This window comes from Taurulus bubalis (genome assembly GCF_910589615.1).
Source record: "Taurulus bubalis genome assembly, chromosome: 16".
Taxonomy (NCBI): Eukaryota; Metazoa; Chordata; class Actinopteri; order Perciformes; family Cottidae; genus Taurulus; species Taurulus bubalis.
Genome location: NC_136604.1, coordinates 7,109,972 through 7,130,187, shown reverse-complemented (window position 1 = coordinate 7,130,187; position 20,216 = coordinate 7,109,972). Strand labels below are relative to the sequence as shown.

At 43.2% G+C, this 20,216-nt stretch overlaps 1 protein-coding gene across 1 annotated transcript in view; it reads left to right on the top strand.

The window, feature by feature from the left end:
* The window catches only part of med30 (mediator complex subunit 30), a 31,608-nt gene extending 18,395 nt beyond the window's left edge, over nucleotides 1-13,213 (top strand). The window contains exon 5 of the mRNA XM_079231730.1: nucleotides 12,455-13,213. Coding sequence (XP_079087856.1) covers nucleotides 12,455-12,550 — 96 coding nt within the window. The 3' untranslated portion in view covers nucleotides 12,551-13,213. The remainder of the gene's footprint in view (nucleotides 1-12,454) is intronic.
* Nucleotides 13,214-20,216: the final 7,003 nt, after the last annotated feature.

Sequence of the window (20,216 nt, the reverse complement as noted above, 5' to 3'; positions counted from 1 at the left end):
CTGCCACCTTGCTTTCTCTCTCTGTGTCTCTTCTCTCCGTTTGTCTCTCTTCCCACTCCCACAGACGTTGCCCCCCTGCTGTGCTCCACTTCCTCTCCATTTCTTTCTCCCATCCTCCTTATACACCTCCCATTCTTCCACCGCTCTTTCCTCCCATCTTATCGCTCCCTTCCCATCTTCTACCTCTGTGTTCAGGCTCCAGAATTAGTAGTCTGTGCACAGCAGGTGCCCGTACCTCTGTCTTATTAGCAGTCGTCTATGTGGCCCATTAGAGGCTCCCTGTATGCCAAGGGCTTTTTAATTGTTTTGCGGGGGTCAGAGAGACAGTGTAACCGCAAAGCCCTCGCAGAGGAGGTAGACTTGTATACACATCAGACAGAAGTATGTTCTCATAAAAGATTCCAGTTGAGATGTTTTTTTTATTTAGATTTAAAGGAGCCCATGTCTTGAGCACTCCCGGGCCACCAGGCATCCATTGGGACTTTAAATGACGTTGCAGTTTTGCCAAGGAGTTGCTTTTAATGAAATGTATGTAGTTTTCCGGTAAAGCAAACACTGTTTTGTTGGTACGCGTCCTTGAACTTTAACAAGCATGTTGCAGAGCCATATGCCTTGTGATTGTCAAGTGAAAAAAAGACAAACTCTTCTTTGGTGCCAAATCTTCTCTCTGTCTTCTTATTTCATCACCTATCTTGTCTTGTCTCGGCTTTCTCCGTTCAGTTCTCCTGTTGCTTTTTGACACACTCCCCTTTGTTGCAGAATAATGTCAGCCTGACGACTCCGTATTAATCGAAAGAAAATGTTTTGCTACTGCCGTTCACTCTCTTGATGAGCTGCACCACCTCCCTGCTGCCCGGTGTGAGCAGCTACCACCTGCATCGGCTTTCGCTTGTCATTTTTATTTCAAGGCTTTGTGATGTCATTAAAATCTCGACCGTGAGACTTTTCGGGTCTCGTCAAATACAGTGTTGGTGAGAAAGTTGTATAAATACAGGAGATGTTTCACAAAAGTGTAAATAGATATTAGAGCGGGAATTATGATCTGGTTTACACTCTAAGCAGCTAATGTTACATCATTAAAACTACTAATGAAAAGACTTGTTTTCATCATAAAATGAAATCTTTTATTTCCTTATTTTAATAGTTTTTATGATGGAAAAAACTACTTAAATTACAAAGTAAAAGGATAACATTCAGAGCTTGTAGACCACCAATCAAACACAAAGTGCTGCCAATATGGATCATCAATGATCGGCAATTAGTAGCGGTGGCAAAAAAAAAACAGGACCATGGATTTCAAATCTGTGATACGATCCGAACCGTGAGTTTTATGATCCGTTGCACCAATAATGCTGACTCATGAAACGGAGTAAAGCAACAACACACCGTGTGCTGTGCTGTGTAAGGGATGTGGTCGGTATGTTGTCAAGAGGTGATTGAGTATCCTTTGAGTTACCTTTTATGTATGAAACACACACAAACTCGGCTTGCCTGTGATGTGACCGCCACGGGGCACGTTGCATCACCGGAAAGTCCGCTATGCTTTTTTTGTTTTGTTTTTATGCTTCAAACCCTGTCATCATTTTAAATTCTGCTTTTTTCTTATCTCTGTCTTTTAGTAAAGGGAAAGCTGCTTGCTCAGGTGTTGGCAGGAATATTTCCTTTTAAACTTGAGACAGTGCTTTGTGTCGAGGTGAAGCACAAGGAGCTGAGCTCGTTCTCTTTTCAACGTAAGCGCTTCCTCGCTCTCAATAAGCATCTCCTGCAAGTGGATTGGAGGTTTTAAATTGGAGTTACCTCTCTTTTGTCTTTCCAGAAATCAGCCTGCCTGTCTCTCCCCAACACACACACACACACACACACACACACACACACACACACACACACACACACACACACACACACACACACACCGCTGCCTTCACTCTTGAAATGACTGTGGTAATTTAGAACCAATATTACTTTGTTGGAGAGGTGCAATGGGGGAGCTGAATGTAGGTATGTGTGAGTGATGGTACAAATTTAACACATCGCTTCACACGATGCTTTTGACCTCCGAGGAACGGTTGTTGGAACCTTTAAATCATAAGTTTTGTCAACATCACTGGAAGTCCTCGCTGCCCATTAAAAATATCACCTTGAAGTATCATGCGTAGGGTTGCAAACTGTTTACTGTAAGTTAAGCTCGGGACATTTTTGCAACATTTTTTTATTTTAAAAGCATACCTTTTATTGAACCTAATCGGGTGGAAATACACATACAAATGCATAGGTCTTATGACATGTTTTGTTTAAAAGTATGCCCATTAAAAAGGAATTCAGTAAAATGACAACCCTCTGCATGCACAGTGCATTCTCCCGTCACGTGTCTGAGGACAAAGGACGCTTTCATATAAGTTTTGATTGCGTTTCTGGAGTGACTATATTTTAAATTCTTTGATATTTCAGTGAACAAGCCAATAGTAGCCCGAAGCAAAGTCCAGAATGCCTGTTAACGCCTTCTGCTAGTCTTTGCTAGCTAGTGATAATATAATTCGTTATATTCTGTAGATAATCTGCATTTCATTATTCTTATGTCTACTAGAGTTCAGGTTGTGTGAGGTCAGTTTAACAGATACTGTCTGTGAGAAGTTTCTGTGAGAAACATTCCTCAAGGTTCCACGCTTTGCATCACAACACTCACACCTGTTTATCAGTATGTTGACATTAGAGAAGCAGACTGGTCGTTGCACGTTCCATCTTGTGAGAAAAGATGAGGACATGATTTTCCTCCTCTTAGAATTGTTAGAGCCAATAGAAATGTTAGATATTCATGACGGAAAACCGTGTATTAAAGAGCCGGCTGTTCGGGTGTTTTTGGACGGTCAACCTGCGTGGTGACTGGACGACTCCCTACTATCGTGATTGCAGCATTTGTTGCTTTACTGGTGATCAAGGAAAATAAATTCAGAGAACGAGAGAAGTTGTTTGACTGAGTTCTTCCGGACGCTACACCAGGCATCCACTAATTAGCATGCATTAACACTTTCTGTTTGCTTGTAGCTGGATTGATTATAATGTTGAGTTTTAATGAAACTATCTTCGTTCATTATTTATTGTAAAACATGTATTTAATGAATTATTTGTTCACTTTGGGCTCGGTAGTTGACTCACTATATAGCACATTTCCCATTGTAGTCTATGTATTTGACAAATGAACGGGTTATGACCGCTTACCATAGTGTTCTATCCGCATGTGAAATGGTAAAGACAGCGTGCGCAAATAACCGCTGTATTTCCATTTAAAATGTTCCATACATTTTCATACAATCCCAATACTTTCCCCGTTAATTCCCACGGGATGTTTCCACCTTGAATATTCCCAGAAATTTCGCAACTCTAATCATGTTTACTTGGAGCGTGATAGGAGGTGCTCAGCTTCAGAGGCCTCAGATGATTTAAGCTCCCGACAGACATCTGAGAGAGATGAAAGAAGTACGTCCCGTCTGCTCTGAGATTGGGACGGCGGGGTATCACACTGTCAATTCTGGCTCCGAGCGCTCAACACTCGCCCATACAAGCACACGGGACATGCACAATCGTACCTAAAGTACGATCGCGTACTTTAAAAAATACATGCACACTCATGATGCTCGAGCGTCATCTGATCCGGTCTGACAAGGCCTGCAAGCCTGCACCCTGTGTCCCTGTGAGCCAGTTAGTGGCACAGATGTCAAAAAGCAAAGACCTCTAATTAGACAGTGAGCAGATAGCCTCTGCCGTTTGACACTGTTTAATAATGACTGATGTAGAGTTGAGGCTCTAACTAGAGATAGAGTTATAGGGGCGACCTCTAGCTCACAGCGCCCCCCCTCCCCTTTCCATCTTTCTCCAGCTGCACTGATGAAGGCAATCGAAGCCCAAAAAGCAAAATCCCCAAAAACGTCCGTTACATTGTTGGTTTGGTATATGTCGGGAGATATGCACTTAGATGTTGTATAATGGTTGCTTATTAAGGTATTTTTTACTCTTTTTATTGATATTTAACCAAACACAAATCAACAAAGCTGCAGATTGTGCAGTTGTGGTTTGCAATAAGGGAAATCCTTTTCTCCCATAATCAGTCACTACGTTAACTATTTCCCTACCCTTAATTTTCTTCAATCAAGTTTTTTTTATACTTCCTATAATGATTTTATTACTGGGAATGTTTAGTGTTCAGAATTGACCGTCGACTTTGAAAGTAAAGTTTGTCATTCAACTGTATCCGGCCTCCGATTTGTTAAAATTCTTTAACAACAGGATTTGGTGATATTTATAGTTATGTAAAAACAGATTATTGGCAGATATATTGTATCAGTTCTGTTACATGTTGGACATCAATGGATATCAATGGACTTTAACTGTCCGTCTGTTTGTCCGTGCTTCAAGCAGAAGGTTGTGATTTATTTTTCATTCTCCTTATCAGTCCCCAAGATGCTGCAGCTAATCTGCTGCAGTGTACAAATGAGCCTTTTTGCTCCCCTGAACTAAGTATTAACTTAGATATGTACTCAGGCACAAAAGCTTATGGTTTGTTCTCATGTCGGTAAAAACAGTAATTACTGCAATATGTGACATGCAGGGAAATAGACACTTTCTTGGTTTTATGTCACTTAGCCCCTACTCCAGTCAACGTAGCTGTATTCCTTGGATTTTGCTCCGAGGAGCACTTTTGCTGATGGTTAAAATGCCTGCATGGCTGCCCATCATTGGTTTTAAAGCAACTGCACTACAACCTTCTTGCCCCTCATTTATTATCACTGGGAACCAAATCACAAAGGAAAGCGCAATCGATGGGGGCTACCTGGCAGAGACGCAAGTGCTTAGGAGAGAGCGAGGGGCCGCCTCGCCTCCGATACCTCTAAAAGGCTAAATCGATTGCAGCCGCTCTGCAACAGCCGGCTGACACTGCAGGCTTTCTGCCTCAATGCTGAGGACGTATCGAAAGAAACCCCGTTGGTAGGTGTATGCGAGGATGACAGCATGGCTATTGTATTTCTGCCACCCCTGGACGAGAGGGCTTTTGTCTGCCTTCAAAATCCCTTTTAAAGGGCTTCATTCCCCCGGGAAAGCCCATGCCAAACACACAACCCACTTGCACTTAAACCTCCCCGTTGAGAAAAAGACATAAAGTTTATAAAGTCAATTAAGGCTTTTATTTTTTTAACTGATGTCAGGCAAATTAAAGCTGCTTGGCCCGGCTCCCTGTGGGTATACTGTCAGATGGTAAGCCAGGGCCCACTTAGCGTCACAGGGTTCCCCAGGCAGAGCACAGAGCAGTAAGCAGCTTACTTATCCCCCAACTCACTTGTGCTTTTTTACCTCCGAACGGGCACTGTGTTTTCCTTAAAGTGACATTTCACTTTGTCCGAGCAAAGTGCACTCGCGTCCCGCAGCAGTGCCATCGGGGAGCGTTCCTGATGGACTCGGCCACGTTCAAAATCACATTTGTTGAGTCAAAGTGAACCATGAGTTCACGGCACCAGATATTACGAAGAGTGAGCAGACACATGTGATGTCCATCCATGTCTATGTGCTCCAAATAATAATAACTTTGGCATAAGGCATCAGGGAAGCGACACAAAATGGCTCAGCTATCTGATCCTGATGCAGACCATACGGTTTGTGGATTATATGGATAGGGGTACAGTCGGTAATATATTGAGCATTGGTTCTCTGTGACACAAGAACGTTTGGCCCCTGGATTTTGGGCTGTCCCAATTCCTCTGCCTAAAAGGGAGTTGCATTTCCGTAAGGTCATTTTTCCATGTTTGCATAATTTAGAGGAACGCTAGTTTCTGGAAAGGCCCCTTTCCAAATAGTCGAGGCTCCTTTCCAAGTTTTTGTCACACTAATTCTGCCTCTGCACACCTTGTCAAATATCGGGCGTTTTTAAAATAGGTTTCAACCGGTCTCTCTGGCAGCGGTGAGACGGGAGATGCAGTCACACGCTTCTTTTCCCGAGGGACGAAGTTCTACGGCGTTTTATCAAATCTGAATCAGTTCCAAATCTGATTTATTGAATCCAAATCACTGGTACTTCTGTACAGATTACGACACTTTGCTGAGTTGACGTATCCGATGTGCAATCCCATCCCGACTTACCTTTTTTCCTCCTCGCTGGCCGGCTCCGCTGCCAACGGTATAGAAGCTCAATTAAAGCCAACACCATGGGAAAACCGCTTTACCATTCAGCAAACATCAATTAAATGAATCGCTGATTTTTCAAGGCACTTAACGTCCACTGAAGGTGAAATCGTTTCACACCGTTACAGGTCACAGAATCTGATGGAACCACAGAATACAGTTTAACACCGGCATCAGTCTGAGGCCGAGCACTCGCCCCTCTCTAGATGGCCAGTCATGCCCAACGTTCTTACGTTAACACAATGGACGGTGGAGATATATTTAAGGTATATGTCGCAATTTGGAACTGGAGCCAAAAGGAAACCTGCTCTTGGAACCCGTCCCGACTCTACTCTCTCCTCCACCACCTCTTCCATTTATTTTCCTCTCCTCTCCACGTCTCCTTCTTTCCTCTCTCCTTTCATCTGCTTTTCCTCTTATTCCTCCTCTTCCTGTCCTCACCTTTACTTGTTGCCTCTTTACTTCTCCTCCATATTCTCTCCTCTTCTCGCCTCCTCCTCCTCCATCTCCTCTCCTCCAATATTTTCCCTCTCCTTTTCCTAATCCCATCTCCTCACTCACAGTCACTTACACTTGTAATTCCCATCCAGATCCGTCTGAGTCGAAGCTTCGTTTTGAGTCGCCAGCGACAGGGCGGATTAGCGCTGGAATCCTGAGTGAAGGCCCGTCTTCGCTGCACTTGATATTTTCCCTCTCTCTCTTCGTGTGTGTGTGTGTGTGTGTGTGTGTGTGTGTGTGTATACGTTCATCTGAGTTTCTTCCCCGCCATTATCTCTGAGCTCCTCATCAAAAAGCAAAGCTCGGGCTCTTAATGTGCTCGGAGAGCGTGGTGGTCATGTTCTTAACCGTCGATCAAACGGGTTAAATAGCTAAAAAGCAGATGAATACCTCAGCTTATTCATGTAATAGTTACAAGATTACTTGATTTTTCTATAATGTCTAAGGGATAAAACAAAAAATCCTTCCCACTCGCCTTTTAATGTGGAGATAATGCTGAATTAATTAATACTGAGATGCCAATTATTAAGCTTGATAAACCAGAAGACGCTTGTTGTTTGATGGCAAATCCCAAGTGTTCCAAGATTACGACGTCGTTGTTCCATCCGATGTGTCAACGAAACGCTTTCAATCAGCGTTGTGCTAAAGTTACAAACGTCCATTCATTTTTCATTGAAAGCAATCTCCAATAGGATTTGAATGTATGATTACTTATTGTGTGACTAATGGCTTTCAGGTCAGGGAATGTCTTAAGGTGGCCCGAGCCGGGATGTGTCCCGACACGAGACGCAGAGATTCAGCATTTTGAGCTTCTCTTGTGGCAAAGTTTCACTGGAGCAGAATTTGAATAAGGTGATTTAGATGAAAAATTCAGTTCTTCTCTTTTACACCCTTCTACTGAGGACAGCTTCTTTGATCTGATTTGGACGAGTCGGGGAGAAAGGGAGGATGATGAAGGGAGTCTGAGACCGGCAGACGGGGAGAAGCAGAGACGCTTGAGTAGCGGCGCTTCATCCACGTCACTTAAACAAACCGTCATCTGTCCTGTTAGCAAAGAGCTCTCCGTCTTCTTCTCTTGTTATTCTGCTTTTAAAAGCTTCAGCTAATGATGGAGCTCCTGTCCTCCACTCTGCATCACCGTGATCAAATAGCCAAAGATTATTCAAACTGAATACATCTGTAAATAAATGTAACAGACAAAATTAAAGCAATTTGGTAGTGAATTATTGTTAGCGCCTTCAAATACATTGTCGTGCTTCTATAAATGGCTGGCTGCCACCAACGGTTAATTTCATCATCGATTAGTCCTCTAGTTCATTTGTCCAATTCACTGTTTAGTCTGTCAAATTAAAACAATTAAAAAAGAAGTGAAAAATTAGGCTCTGAGAGCCAAAAGGTGACATCTTCCAATATCTCTCTCTCTCTGAATGACCCTCTTAATTTCTTCTTAACTAAAACACATTCAATCTTCTCTTTTGAGACACGAGGGACTGCAAATATTTATATATATATATATATATATATATATATATATATATATATATATATATATGAGTTATTTAATCAAGAAGAAATGGCTAAATAGCTAAAAGATCAATTCTCCTTTTCATCAACTTATCATTTTTCTAAAGCCCAAAGTCTACCATAGTAACTTCAATTATTAATTGATTATAAAATAATTTTGCTGACTGATTCTCAATTCCATTTTTACATAAACTGGGAATGATGGCATCTAAGAACCGTAGATTGTAAAATACAACAAATGTAGGTCAAACCTTTTTTTTAAGAATCTGTTCTTACTGTACATGAATCAGAAGTAAATTACAGCTGCTCTGACATCAGGCTTATCTTCAGGGACAAGGACTGGAATCAGATTTGGTTTGGACCCCCCTCACTGCCAGCATGTTACATCTGTTGGGATGGCAGGTTGCCAAAACTCTGTCCAATACACAAAAATACTTGTGAGTTCATGTGACTTTTGTCAACACGACCTCGTTTGCTTGCAAGGAGACGGTTTGAAAGACAGATCTCACTTTGGCTCGTCCTCTGTCCAGATGTGCTGTAGAGCACCTGAGAGCTTCCTGCGGTCGGACGCTGTTCACCTACATGACCTTCGTTTCCCGCTCTCTAATCTCTCACACACACACACACACACACACACACACACACACACACACACACACACACACACAAACACACACAAAACTTGCATGCAATGTTTCAAAACAATCTCCAGGCCAAACATCAAGAAAATAAACTGAATCAATTAGTCGATCGTCAGAGAATTACTTTTTTTTACGAAGAATTATCAGAAAACAGGAGAATTTGATGCTTTTCTTTTTCTTGTTACTCTAAGTGGAATGTTTTGAAGTTTTGGACTGTTAGACTGACCAAAAACGTTATTTGAAGACATTAATTTTGGGAAAACATTTGTTGTTTATCGCAACCAACCAACCTGTTTTGCACGACAGACCGGTTTCCAGGGAAGACAGCTTTCTTTTTCTTGGAAGTTGTCGGCTCTTCTTCTTCTGTCTCCTCATTGCGCCTTTTCTCCTTTACAAAGAAGCTCTCCAAAGACGTCTGTTTGTTCCTAATTTTTACTAGCTTGTGGGCTTAATTTATGGCGTCTTGACAGACGCACAGCCGTTTATTTTTCGAAATAAAACATCTTTCATAATCAATCAAATATTTTTCTGTGCGGCCCGGTACAAAAGGACCCACGAACCAGTGCTAGTCCGCGGCACTCATTAGTTGCAGAGTTAGCAAAGTGCTGGGCGTAACAGAAAGCTGTGGACCCGTCACTCCTGGCCGAGACCCAGTTCCACTTAATCAGGTCAGTTTTGGCGCCGATACCTATCTAATGGATTGAATCCCTTAACACAGAGTGATGCACAAATACAAACAGGCACGGAGATTGTCCAGTGCAGCCACACACACACACACACAGACATGCATCAGACCGTAGACACTTGCACAGCTGCACACACACACCACTGCGGCTCCTCCGTCCTCGCCAGTCTCCATTTCCACTCCAGGGTCACTGTGCTTCCCTGCCAGCGCTTCCAGGTTCCATAGAGCAGGCAGGCTGCCAGGCTGCAGGAGGGCCCTCGGAGACAGGAGCTCAGACAGCGCTTCCTTGTTTACCTTTTAAGAGTTGTTGACCGGCCACCCTACCTCCGCCGCCGCAGCACAACCAGAGAGGCCCACAAACGGATTCAAAAGGCATCAAAACATTGTGCGGGTGAAGAGGAGGTGGTGTTTTTGTGTCTGCATGTGTGTGTAAAAGCCTAATTCTTAAGACGCACAAAAACTCAGATGGTTCAGAGCTCCTCGTCTCTGCTGTGTTCCCTCTCTTGCAAAACATTGCATTATAGGTGTGAAGGATTAGAGTTACACTAATTACGAGGTTATGAACGGCATTATATCTCCCTCGAGGTTGCAGAACAATTCCTGTGATAATAGGGGTCTCTTTATTCATATATCAAGATATGCCAGCGAGCCTTTTTATGATGAATGTGCCGTAAAGCCTCCGCCGCCTCCGTCGTCTTACTCCCACTGTGAAAAATGTGGAATTACATGTCTTGTTTCAAAGAAGAGCCGAGAGGAGATTTTCGTGGAAGAACCTGTATTCACGAGTAGAACATGTTGTCTTTGAAGCCCAAATCTGCCCGTTACGGCTTGAAAAATATATATCTGTCATTGCAGCTCTTACGCTTCAAGTAAAACAAATTAAAACAAGTTTAAAGTAAAAAATAAAGAAGGCAAAAGTGTTATATAATGGTTTAAACGTGTTTGTATTAATGAGGTGATATACAGGCCTTTGTAATTTCAGAGTAAATGGACGAGTTATTTTAAGAACTTGCTCTTCAGGGTAATGAGGCTACTATATAGGGTAATATCCTATGTAACACACACAGGGAGGGAGGGGGAGAGGAGGAGGGAGGGAGGGAGGGAGGGAGGGGGAGATCCAAATGTTCCACTCTGGAATATCTTCAAGGACAATCAGCTAAACAGTTGATATTAAGAGAGCTGTGTGAAATCGATTGCTCAAGGTGTTATCTGCAAAATGGCTGGTAATTAGTCATGGCTAAAGGAGTGTTACAGAGAGAGCGAGATGGATTTAATCTTAATAGATTTCACTGCACTGCAGATACAGTAGCTCCTGAGTGAGCCCTCTCTCTCTCTGGCTATCTATCAGAAGAAAAGCAGCTGAGTAAGTAGCTGTGATGTACTGCTGTTGCTAAATTTGCCCGAACCTTCAAATGTACGTTTTGCCCGAGTTACTTGTTCAAAGGCAGCACGCATTCGGGTGTGTGTGTGTGTGTGTGTGTGTGTGTGTGTGTGTGTGTGTGTGTGTGTGTGTGTGTGTGTGTGTGTGTGTGTACGGCAGCTGTGGACTTAGAGATCTTGGTAGCGTATTCAGAGGCAATCGGCAGACAAAGCCCTCAGTGGCTGACGGGGAGATCGGGGTGTTTGCTGTGTTAGTTCAGCGATTAGCAGATGCCGGGAATGATGAAGACGACTGAAGGTACTCAGTGTTTGGGGAGAGGTCAATGGGGGCGGAGCTTCGTCTTATTGGGGCGGGGCTTTGCCTTGTGTGTTGGAGGAAACAAATGCAATGATGTGTGGCTTCTATGGATCTTCAGCGCATATTGTACAAATTAAACGATAACGCATGTGTTATTTTCTATATATATATATATTTTTATTTTTTTAATGTCAATAAATCCCATATATAAATAATTCAACAATACATTGGTCCATCTCTGTACTTAGACTCACATGCCGTGTCTCTACCCCCGGATCATGCATTCCTACCAAGGATGTTCATCTTTAGAAATTGGTGACAACTATATTTACATTTTTATTTTGTTGGTCAGTCGATGCACCACTTTGGTCCAAGTGGTCTCAATATCTGTCGGATGTTTTGCCATCGATCTTCACACATTCATGTTTCCAGACTGATCCCACACGGCCTCGGTGCTTCCTGACTTCTCATCTGGCAGCAGCTGCAAGTCAAATGACATTACTTCAGTCTGGGCTGGACTTAGTTTTCAACGGCAATTAGAAAGTGTTTGCATGCTAACACGCTAAACAGACTTTATGCACAAGTTGGAATGCTGCCACATGCATTGAGATCCAAGTGCACGTGCTTTTTTTTGCCAAACTCACATTTGAAGATGGAGAACTGTAAATCTCACAAGTGATGCAAAACAGACTCTTTAAAAACAATGACACAGCCCTGAAATAGCATTAAAACTCTCTGTTTGGCTTGAATACAACCAATCTGTTCTTACTTTGGTTCAGGATAACTTTGCCTAATGCTACGTTTGAAAATGGGGAAACAGAATCTTTAAATGTGTTTCTCACGGGATTTCCTGCTGGAAAAAAAAAACTGCCAGTTAATATTTCCATACCTGCAACAAAACGGCAACTGTCATTAGGAACGAGATTACATGTGGATCCTGTTTTTCTCAGTAATTCTGGGGAAATAAATTGTATTTTACTTTCTATTTTATTTTTGTCTTAAAATGTTTTTGGAGGTGTGAAGTTCTATTTTTTTTGATAGCGCGCTGCCAAAGTAGAGCTTGTTTAAAGCACAGTGTAACAGCTCGACCTCGTTTGTTATGCGTTTGGTCGGTTGGTTGACCTTTTGGTCTTTTGTGACCTGTACTTTTATTGTTGTAAGCAGACACAACGCGTGTGTGTGTGTGTGTGTGTGTGTGTGTGTGTGTTGTTGTTTTTGTCCATCTAAATATACGTTTCTTTCTCTCTTTTTTTCCTCCAGAAGCTGAAGCAGAAGAACCAGCAGTTGAAGCAGATCATGGACCAACTCCGCAACCTCATCTGGGAAATCAACTCCATGCTGGCTGTCAGGAGCTGAGCCACACACCCTTGAAAACACCACACACACGCACACATTCACACTCACTAATGGACAGGATGATTCGGTCATTAACTGGCCGTGTGACAGGGTACCACAGGCCGGCTGAGGCTGCACTTTAAAGAAGAAATTGGGACATTGGCAATATCAACCCGTTTCCAGAAGACATGAAACAATAGATGAAAAACAAGAGGTGAAACATGAAGACATTATAAAACTGTGGGGAAGGACACAGCAGAAGGTGCAGGTGACGTCAGTGTGGGCGACGGCAGAACGTGTTCTGTCGACCTCGATATTCTACATTTCAATCAACGTTAAAATTGAATTAATCTGAGGAGTTGATGTATTATGTTTTATCTATTAGTAGGTACCAGCTCAATAGAGGGCCTGTAGGAACTCATTGATATATTCTATTTAATCCTAAAATTCTGCCAATTTCTTAGTATTGGAATTGTTTGAAAGCCTAAAAAAAAGAGAAGCTTTTAATATGACCCCTAAACACTTTAATAAGAAAGACATACACTGTGGCCAAATCACGAGTCATATTCTTGCTATATTAGTCTGTTTTTTAAAAATTTGATGTAGTATGTATAGTATGCTCTGCTCTGATTGGACTTGACATGTCAATACGATGCCTTCTTAAGGATTCTGCTAAACTATAAATTTTGCTGTGATTTTTTTAACACTGTTTGTGCTGTGACCTTTGTTCGCCAGTGTTTCTGTCTTTAATTCCATCCATATTTATTGGACATTTCAGATATATCTATAGATCTACATTCTAACAATTATAAATATAGCTATTTATAGGAGAGAACAGAGATAACCGAATATCTCCTGATATGCCAATCTGCAACAGATTTTTCAGTCTAGCTCCTGTGGGAACAGAATAATCATAACTCCAGAATGTGGCTCAGCCATCTGCGGTTTGAAACGAATAAATTCATGAATTAACTATTAAACATGTTTTGCATGAGCGCAGTTAGTTTTTTAGCAAACTAAATACGTCTGAACATTATCTGACAAGCTGTTTGAGAGATCATGGTTTGGTTTATTCCTGCAGACATAGTTGCTTTCGCAATTTAGGAATAAAATGCTTTCAGATGCTTGATAAATACTTGCCAGTTTTGATAGGTCAGCTAATTCAGCACTGTTATGGTCTCTGTTAAAAAAAAAAAAATTGTGATCGCACACTTAAAAGAAAGCCCTCATTATTAGATGGGACTATAGTTGAGGGGAAAAAGGATTCATAAAGGACGTCATTCAATTCAAACATGAAACATGAGCTAAGAATCAACGTACGTGCGCACACACACACACACGAACGTACACTAACCTGGCAACACTGTCTGGTCTTGGATATGCATGAGAATGTCTGATATGTGTGCGTTTAATAATTCAGAGCATAGCCGGGGTCGTGTCTAAGATGTGTTGTGAAGGTATCGTCCTCAGGGAGGAGAGATGCAGCATTGGAGCAGCCGGTAAAATCAAATCAATGCAGTAGTGACTAATAAACCACTCAGTGGTCTAATAAAGGCATAGCAGCATCATGACTGTATGGAACGGAGCGTGTTATCATTCTCCAGGGTTTGAGTGCTTGTCTGTTGCAAATGATAAAGCAAAAAAAAGAAATGTGCTGAAGAGGCAGATAGTGACACTTTGTGTTTTGGTGGTTTTACAACTGCATAGCATCTCGGTCAACGTCAGTGGAGGAGTGACGCTTAGGAGGAGATGGCATGAAGATGTTAGTTCCAGCACTGATTACCCTCGGTAGCCATGAGAGGGGGAGGGGCTCCATATGCCGCCCAAAAGCAGAACTAACTTATTCTATTTGAGAGGCCGTTTGGGGAGGAGCAGAGACAGTACTGGAGGGATGGAGAGAGTGTGTGTGTGCAGGGCAAGTGTGTTTTCTGCTATTTTCTTGATGTTTTGAACTGTACCTTTTTCTCTTTTCTTAGTTTCACTCGAGCCAACAAGGATATTGAAAATTGAGTGTCTGTGAATGAGATGATCAGAGCAGAAGAGAGTTTGAGTTTAGCAGTGAACATGTCAGGTGGGACGTACAGTAGAGTCTGCACTTTGTGCACAAATAGATGCTGCAGCTACAGCGTGGGCACTGTAGAGCTGGAAACCTCCTTAAATTATCCTATATGTCTGGGTCAAATTGATAAGTGTACTGTGCATCATGAAAATATGCTGTAATACAGTAGAGCACTGTCTAAAATATAGTTTACTTAAAAGCCTTATGAGGCAGCAGCCTTGAAAACGATATTGTGACGTTAACAAACAGTCATGTCAGTAGTGCAAAAAGTGGTTAAACAGGTGACAAAATAAACTATTGGCTATCATTGCCTACTGTAATAATATAATTAATTATATACATATGTTGTCGCGTATGAAAATCGAATTCAACATTATAATTGTAATTGGACTACTTAATCACTAAAAGCAAATTGTTTAAACGTCTGCCTGTGCATGGGAAGGATTCGATCCCAAGCTTTTTGATCACGGTAACAGTGATCACTACAACGATAAACAATGATGAAATAATATTGAAAATGATAGTTTCATTTAAATCCTATATTATACAACTGTTGAATATGCAATAACCATTTTTTTCTGCACAAACATGTCAGCAGTGGAATTTGTGTTTAGATTCCTCAGAACAAACCCAAATGAGAGAACAATGGGCCTCATGCCAGCAGGGCTCGAACAAGCGGTTTAGGAGAACTTGCCTTAGTCCAGTTCCTCATATTTTAAATTTAGCATTCCAGACCTGTTGTGGGAGTCATGTGCAAAATACTCTGCTGTAATAAAATAATAGGTTTTCACTAATGGATTGTATAGTTCATTATTTGAAGCAAGTAGCATTAAAAAAAAATCCCTCATTAATTACACTTCATAATTATATTGACATTAGCCTGTTTGACTCTGCAATTTAACTCGAATTGAGTAAAACGTTTAGCTATTGATGCTATTGTACAACACTGCAATATGAATATGAACATCTCGCGGTGCAAAACGACTTCAATGAGGCAACTAACTGAAGGTTCCTTTGTCTCTGTTCACGATGAGGTCAGTGGGAGGAACCAGGAGTCACGGAGGCCTTAACGCGTCCGATGTTGGCAGACACACATGGAGGGTTCTTCACATGCAGGTTTCCGCACGTCGCTGTCCAGGTGTACGTCCTCCGTTGTAAAGCCTGACAATGCAACTCCACCCACAACGAATAACCGACCCACGTCTCCTTTATCCCAGCAGCATCAACAGCTCTGCTTCTCTTTCTCCCACTTGAGCGGGCACCTTAATTCCACTGCTGACGCTCCTAAAACGTAGAGATTTCCCTTTTATGGACCTCCGAAAGGCGGGACTACAACCTCTAAACCTGCAAAGTTGTCTTTTGTATGGGTATATGGTTTAATTATGCTCTTTTGAAAGCGCACGCTCAGTTACGCACAGGTGGCAATCAGCGTGTTTCAGCTGGTGATTACACATGAAGTCAGATGCGTTTGCTGAATCTGATGTGGCTTACCCCCGATCAGAAGAAAGTAAGAGAAATGTAGGATGAAGACGAGAGAATGCCGTATGTCATAATCTTCGTGAAAACTGGTTGTCATCAGCAATAAACTCAACTAGTGCTAGCCAATCAGAGGCACAGTAGGGCGGGTCTTTGCAGAATGCAGGTCTGGGGGAAAAAAATCTTTTATGACATGGTATGCTATTTCAAGACATACTATACAAATATATACACACTTTTTAGGAATATTTGTATGGCTATAATATGACATTTTATTATGAAATCTTTCTGACATGTAGTTTGACATTTTATACCAAAATGTCTTCAAAATGCAAACATTGAAACAGTCTGTAAAGAGAATGAGACAAGGTGATGTAGTTATCATCAAATATGAGTTTATTTTCATTTTTTATAAATCATTCTTACAAAATTGGCATTTATCTATTTCATTTGTGACCTCTATAAAAGTCTTCTGTTAATTACAAGGTAGGAGGGAGGAGAAGGCATCAGGACAGCTGGGCGTGGCCGAGTCTTTACCGATCGGCAGTCGTGTCTGCCGATCGGTAAAGCCGAGCGGCCGATTCACTGATAAATAATCCCAAACAGGAAGTGGTCATACGTTGTTGCCTCAGCAACCGTGTCCAAACACAAAGAGGAAAGCGGGGCGTTTATAATACGGGAAATGGAAGCGGTGACTCATCCAGTGTATGAAAGGCGGGGCTGTCCGGGGGCCCCTGTGTACGAAGGGCCCCTGCTGCCCGTCTACTGGAATGAACAAGTCTGGGACAGACGGTGCTCGGCATGTTGATAAAAAGGCACAAATCAAGAACAGACTAGTTTACAGCACACACGCCATCGCCACTATAAACACCAAACTGCCCGGCATATTTGGGGTAAACCTCAAAGCACGCAATGATAACTTGCATAATGTTCCCGCCCCCACGATCAAATGACAGACGTGACGAGCGGTTTAGAAGCAGATGATAGAGGGGTTTTTTTCCCCGGCGGCCCAAATCCCATCCACCGCGCTCGCTCTCGGGTTCTGGACTCGATGACGTAAATCGTGCGGCGCGCCAACGGAGAGAGAGCTCCTCCTGCCAAGCCGCCTGACCTGAAAGCTGGCTTTTTGAAAGAGGCAATTTAAACACAACTGTGTCACAGCCTCAGACCCATTATTGTAATGCATGTGGGGGGAGAGATGTTACAGCTGAAGCTGAAAACGTTTCCATCTGGTTCAGAGGACCCATCTGCTTATTATTTTCCGCGTGTCAGTCGGCGGAGTCTTTATTGGGACTTTGCAATTTGACTCCCGCGGAGAGCCGAGATTGTGCATCCCAATCCAATTCTAGACCACTGGTGTATGCAATCTCTTAGAGTTAAAACCCCAACTTTATGACTGTTACGTCTCTCGCAGGGGAGCGATGTGTTCTCTCTCCCCGGAAAGGCAACGCAGAGTGAAAACATAACTATGAGCTGTGTATCGGCATCTTTTGTGGATTAATGTGCACAGCGTGTAGAAAATAAACTGAATAAATACCATTACCTCCCCTCAGCGATGCGGGATCAGTCTTATGTTCTCGGATCGTACACTGTCTTGTTTTTCTCAAAAAAATAAATATATGCCTATGTATGTACAGTGCTGAGAGAGTGGCGGGGATTTGAAATGGGCTGGTGTTGTTTTTCCATGAAGTATCTGCAGGGCTCGGGGACGTGGTTGTCTTGAGATGACACACACACACACACACAGATTCAAACGCTCACACATTAAAGGCTTGATATGGATTCAAACAATATGGTTCTCTGCCGATGAAACCGATGCAGACCGAGGGAGGAGCATGTCTTGTTCCAGGAAGCACGTACACTTGTGACTCTCCCGGCAAACAAATAACACTCCGGACTTGGAAGCCCCGTAACGTAAATACGAGCGCGATATTTAAAGCGATGACGTGAGGAGACAAACTCGATAATCCCGCTGCTGCGTTTGATATGTGCGTCGGTGGCGTTTGGATTATGATGACGCGCCGAAGCGTGAACCGCACCTTCGTCCGGACTGAAAAAGGCTTTTTTTTTGCGATACATTTTATAGAAACTGTTTGCGGAACAAAATGAGAACAAATCAATGACAGAAAGAATACAACTTGAAACTAAAAAACGGAAATGAATGTGTGACACTGATATTGAAAATGGCGAAGACAGCTACTGATCAACACACACACACACACACACACTCACACACACACACTGAACAGCTTTGGCTGAGGCATTATGCTGAATGCCTGCTCGACAGAAAGGCCACTAAAAGCATGCTGCTTCTTTTAAGTGTCTGCAAACTAAACTATGAGGGAGCTGCCTGAGCTCTCGGCCCGCATGCCGCATGCAGACCACACGCCGATCAGGTCAAGTTTGAGAGTCATTTTATAATTTTTTTCCTGATCCGGTTGTCCAATACCAGGAAGATCATATAAGGTGCAAAAAGTCAGGATGGTTGGACGTAGGACACGATGGCGATGGGAGCAGCCGCTTGAGTGACAGGCAATCAGGGGAGGGCGCGTGCGAGCGCGTCCTCCCAAGGCCGGCGTTGAGCCTCCGCAATACAATGGTCCTTAATGTTGGCGTCCCATCAGCGGGCCTGTCTCCTGGGAATAAAACAGCACTCCGGATGAAATGGAGCCACCTAATTGAGGCCCGGACGTATATCTCTCGGCCTGACAAATGGAGGAGAAAACCTTCTGTCATGTTAACGGCTCTGAGGTCCTCTGATGTGTCACCGGAGGAAAGAAAGGACCGACGTGCTCGAATATTTCAACGCGGGGAGCATCCCGGCATCTCAAACTGATGGAGGCAACGTGATGTGCAATAACAAAATGATAAAGGCAGACCCTGATGTCAGAATGGCACTGATGCGCTCAGCGTACAAAAATAAAAAGATCTCTCTACAAGCACTACTTTGAAATGACGCTGGACGCCGGTCACTAAAGACCTGCTATGGACTGAAATTCTATTCCATTTCCTCTCTGCCAGGATAGTGCTGCGGGGCCATGCAGGAGGAAATAAATGGGCAGAAATGAGTTTGGGTTAGAATGCAACGTTCTGCTCCATTTCATCCAGAAATGTTCATTTTGCTCATTCCAACAGAGGGGAAATGTACTCCGCTGGAGCTTATGGTTGGATGAGCCAACTTTTTAAGGCTCTGTACACACAACACACACACGCACACACACAGTACAGACAGTTTAAAGGGGGAAATAAAAGATGATGAAAGTAAGTGAAAAAAAACAAGATGAGAAAAGTACAACTGCCTCGCCGAGTATGAGAGGAAAATGGGATGTGAAACAAGAAGTTTTTGTTCAAACTTATCTCAGTGATAACAGGGATGCAGATAGCCGTATCAGCACATCAAGGAAGCAGCCGAGGAAAGGAAAGACAGGATGTTTTCAGGCTCAAGGATGTGTGTTTATAGCCGAGAAATAATGGCTGCTTTGCTATAAAAACCTTGTCAGGCCACTATAACAACAGACTGGACACTGTTTACCTCGGCTGCCTTGAGAACGGAAATATTAAAGTGATGACGCTCTTCCTCCCGGAGAGGACAAGCGGTCAACAGCGACACCGGAGCTGATTTGTACAGAAATCAAATCAACCAAAGAACAGGGTCTCCTGGGCTATAAAGCAGGGGTTTTGGTCGTCCGGTATTACGTCCTGATGCGGACTGGGGAGGGTTGCTAGGGGCGCCCGGTAGGATTTATGACGGGCGGGGCGGGGTGGGGGTTGCCAGGTTTGCGATCGTGGACGCCTTCCCTCTTCTACCGTCCTGCACATGTGCCGAGAGAGCAGGAAAAGTCGGCGTCGTCCGCATTCGTGTCGTACAAAAAAATATTCTATCCAAGAGTTCTCGTCGTCAGTAGTGTGTGCTGTGTACACAGCAACTGTTTGGCACGTCCATCAGTTCGTGTAACCCCTCTTTGTCTGTCTGTGTTTGCGGGTTTTCTGTTTTCATTTTCCATATCCAAACACCATCTGCTTGTTTCCTATTCGTCCCGCGGCAAGTCCTGGCGGCGGCGGCGGCGTCCCGCTCGTCCTTCTGCTCTCCACAGAGTCTCTCTCTCGCGCCTCCCCCTGCGCGGGGTCTCCCCCGAGGGGGCGCCGGTCCTG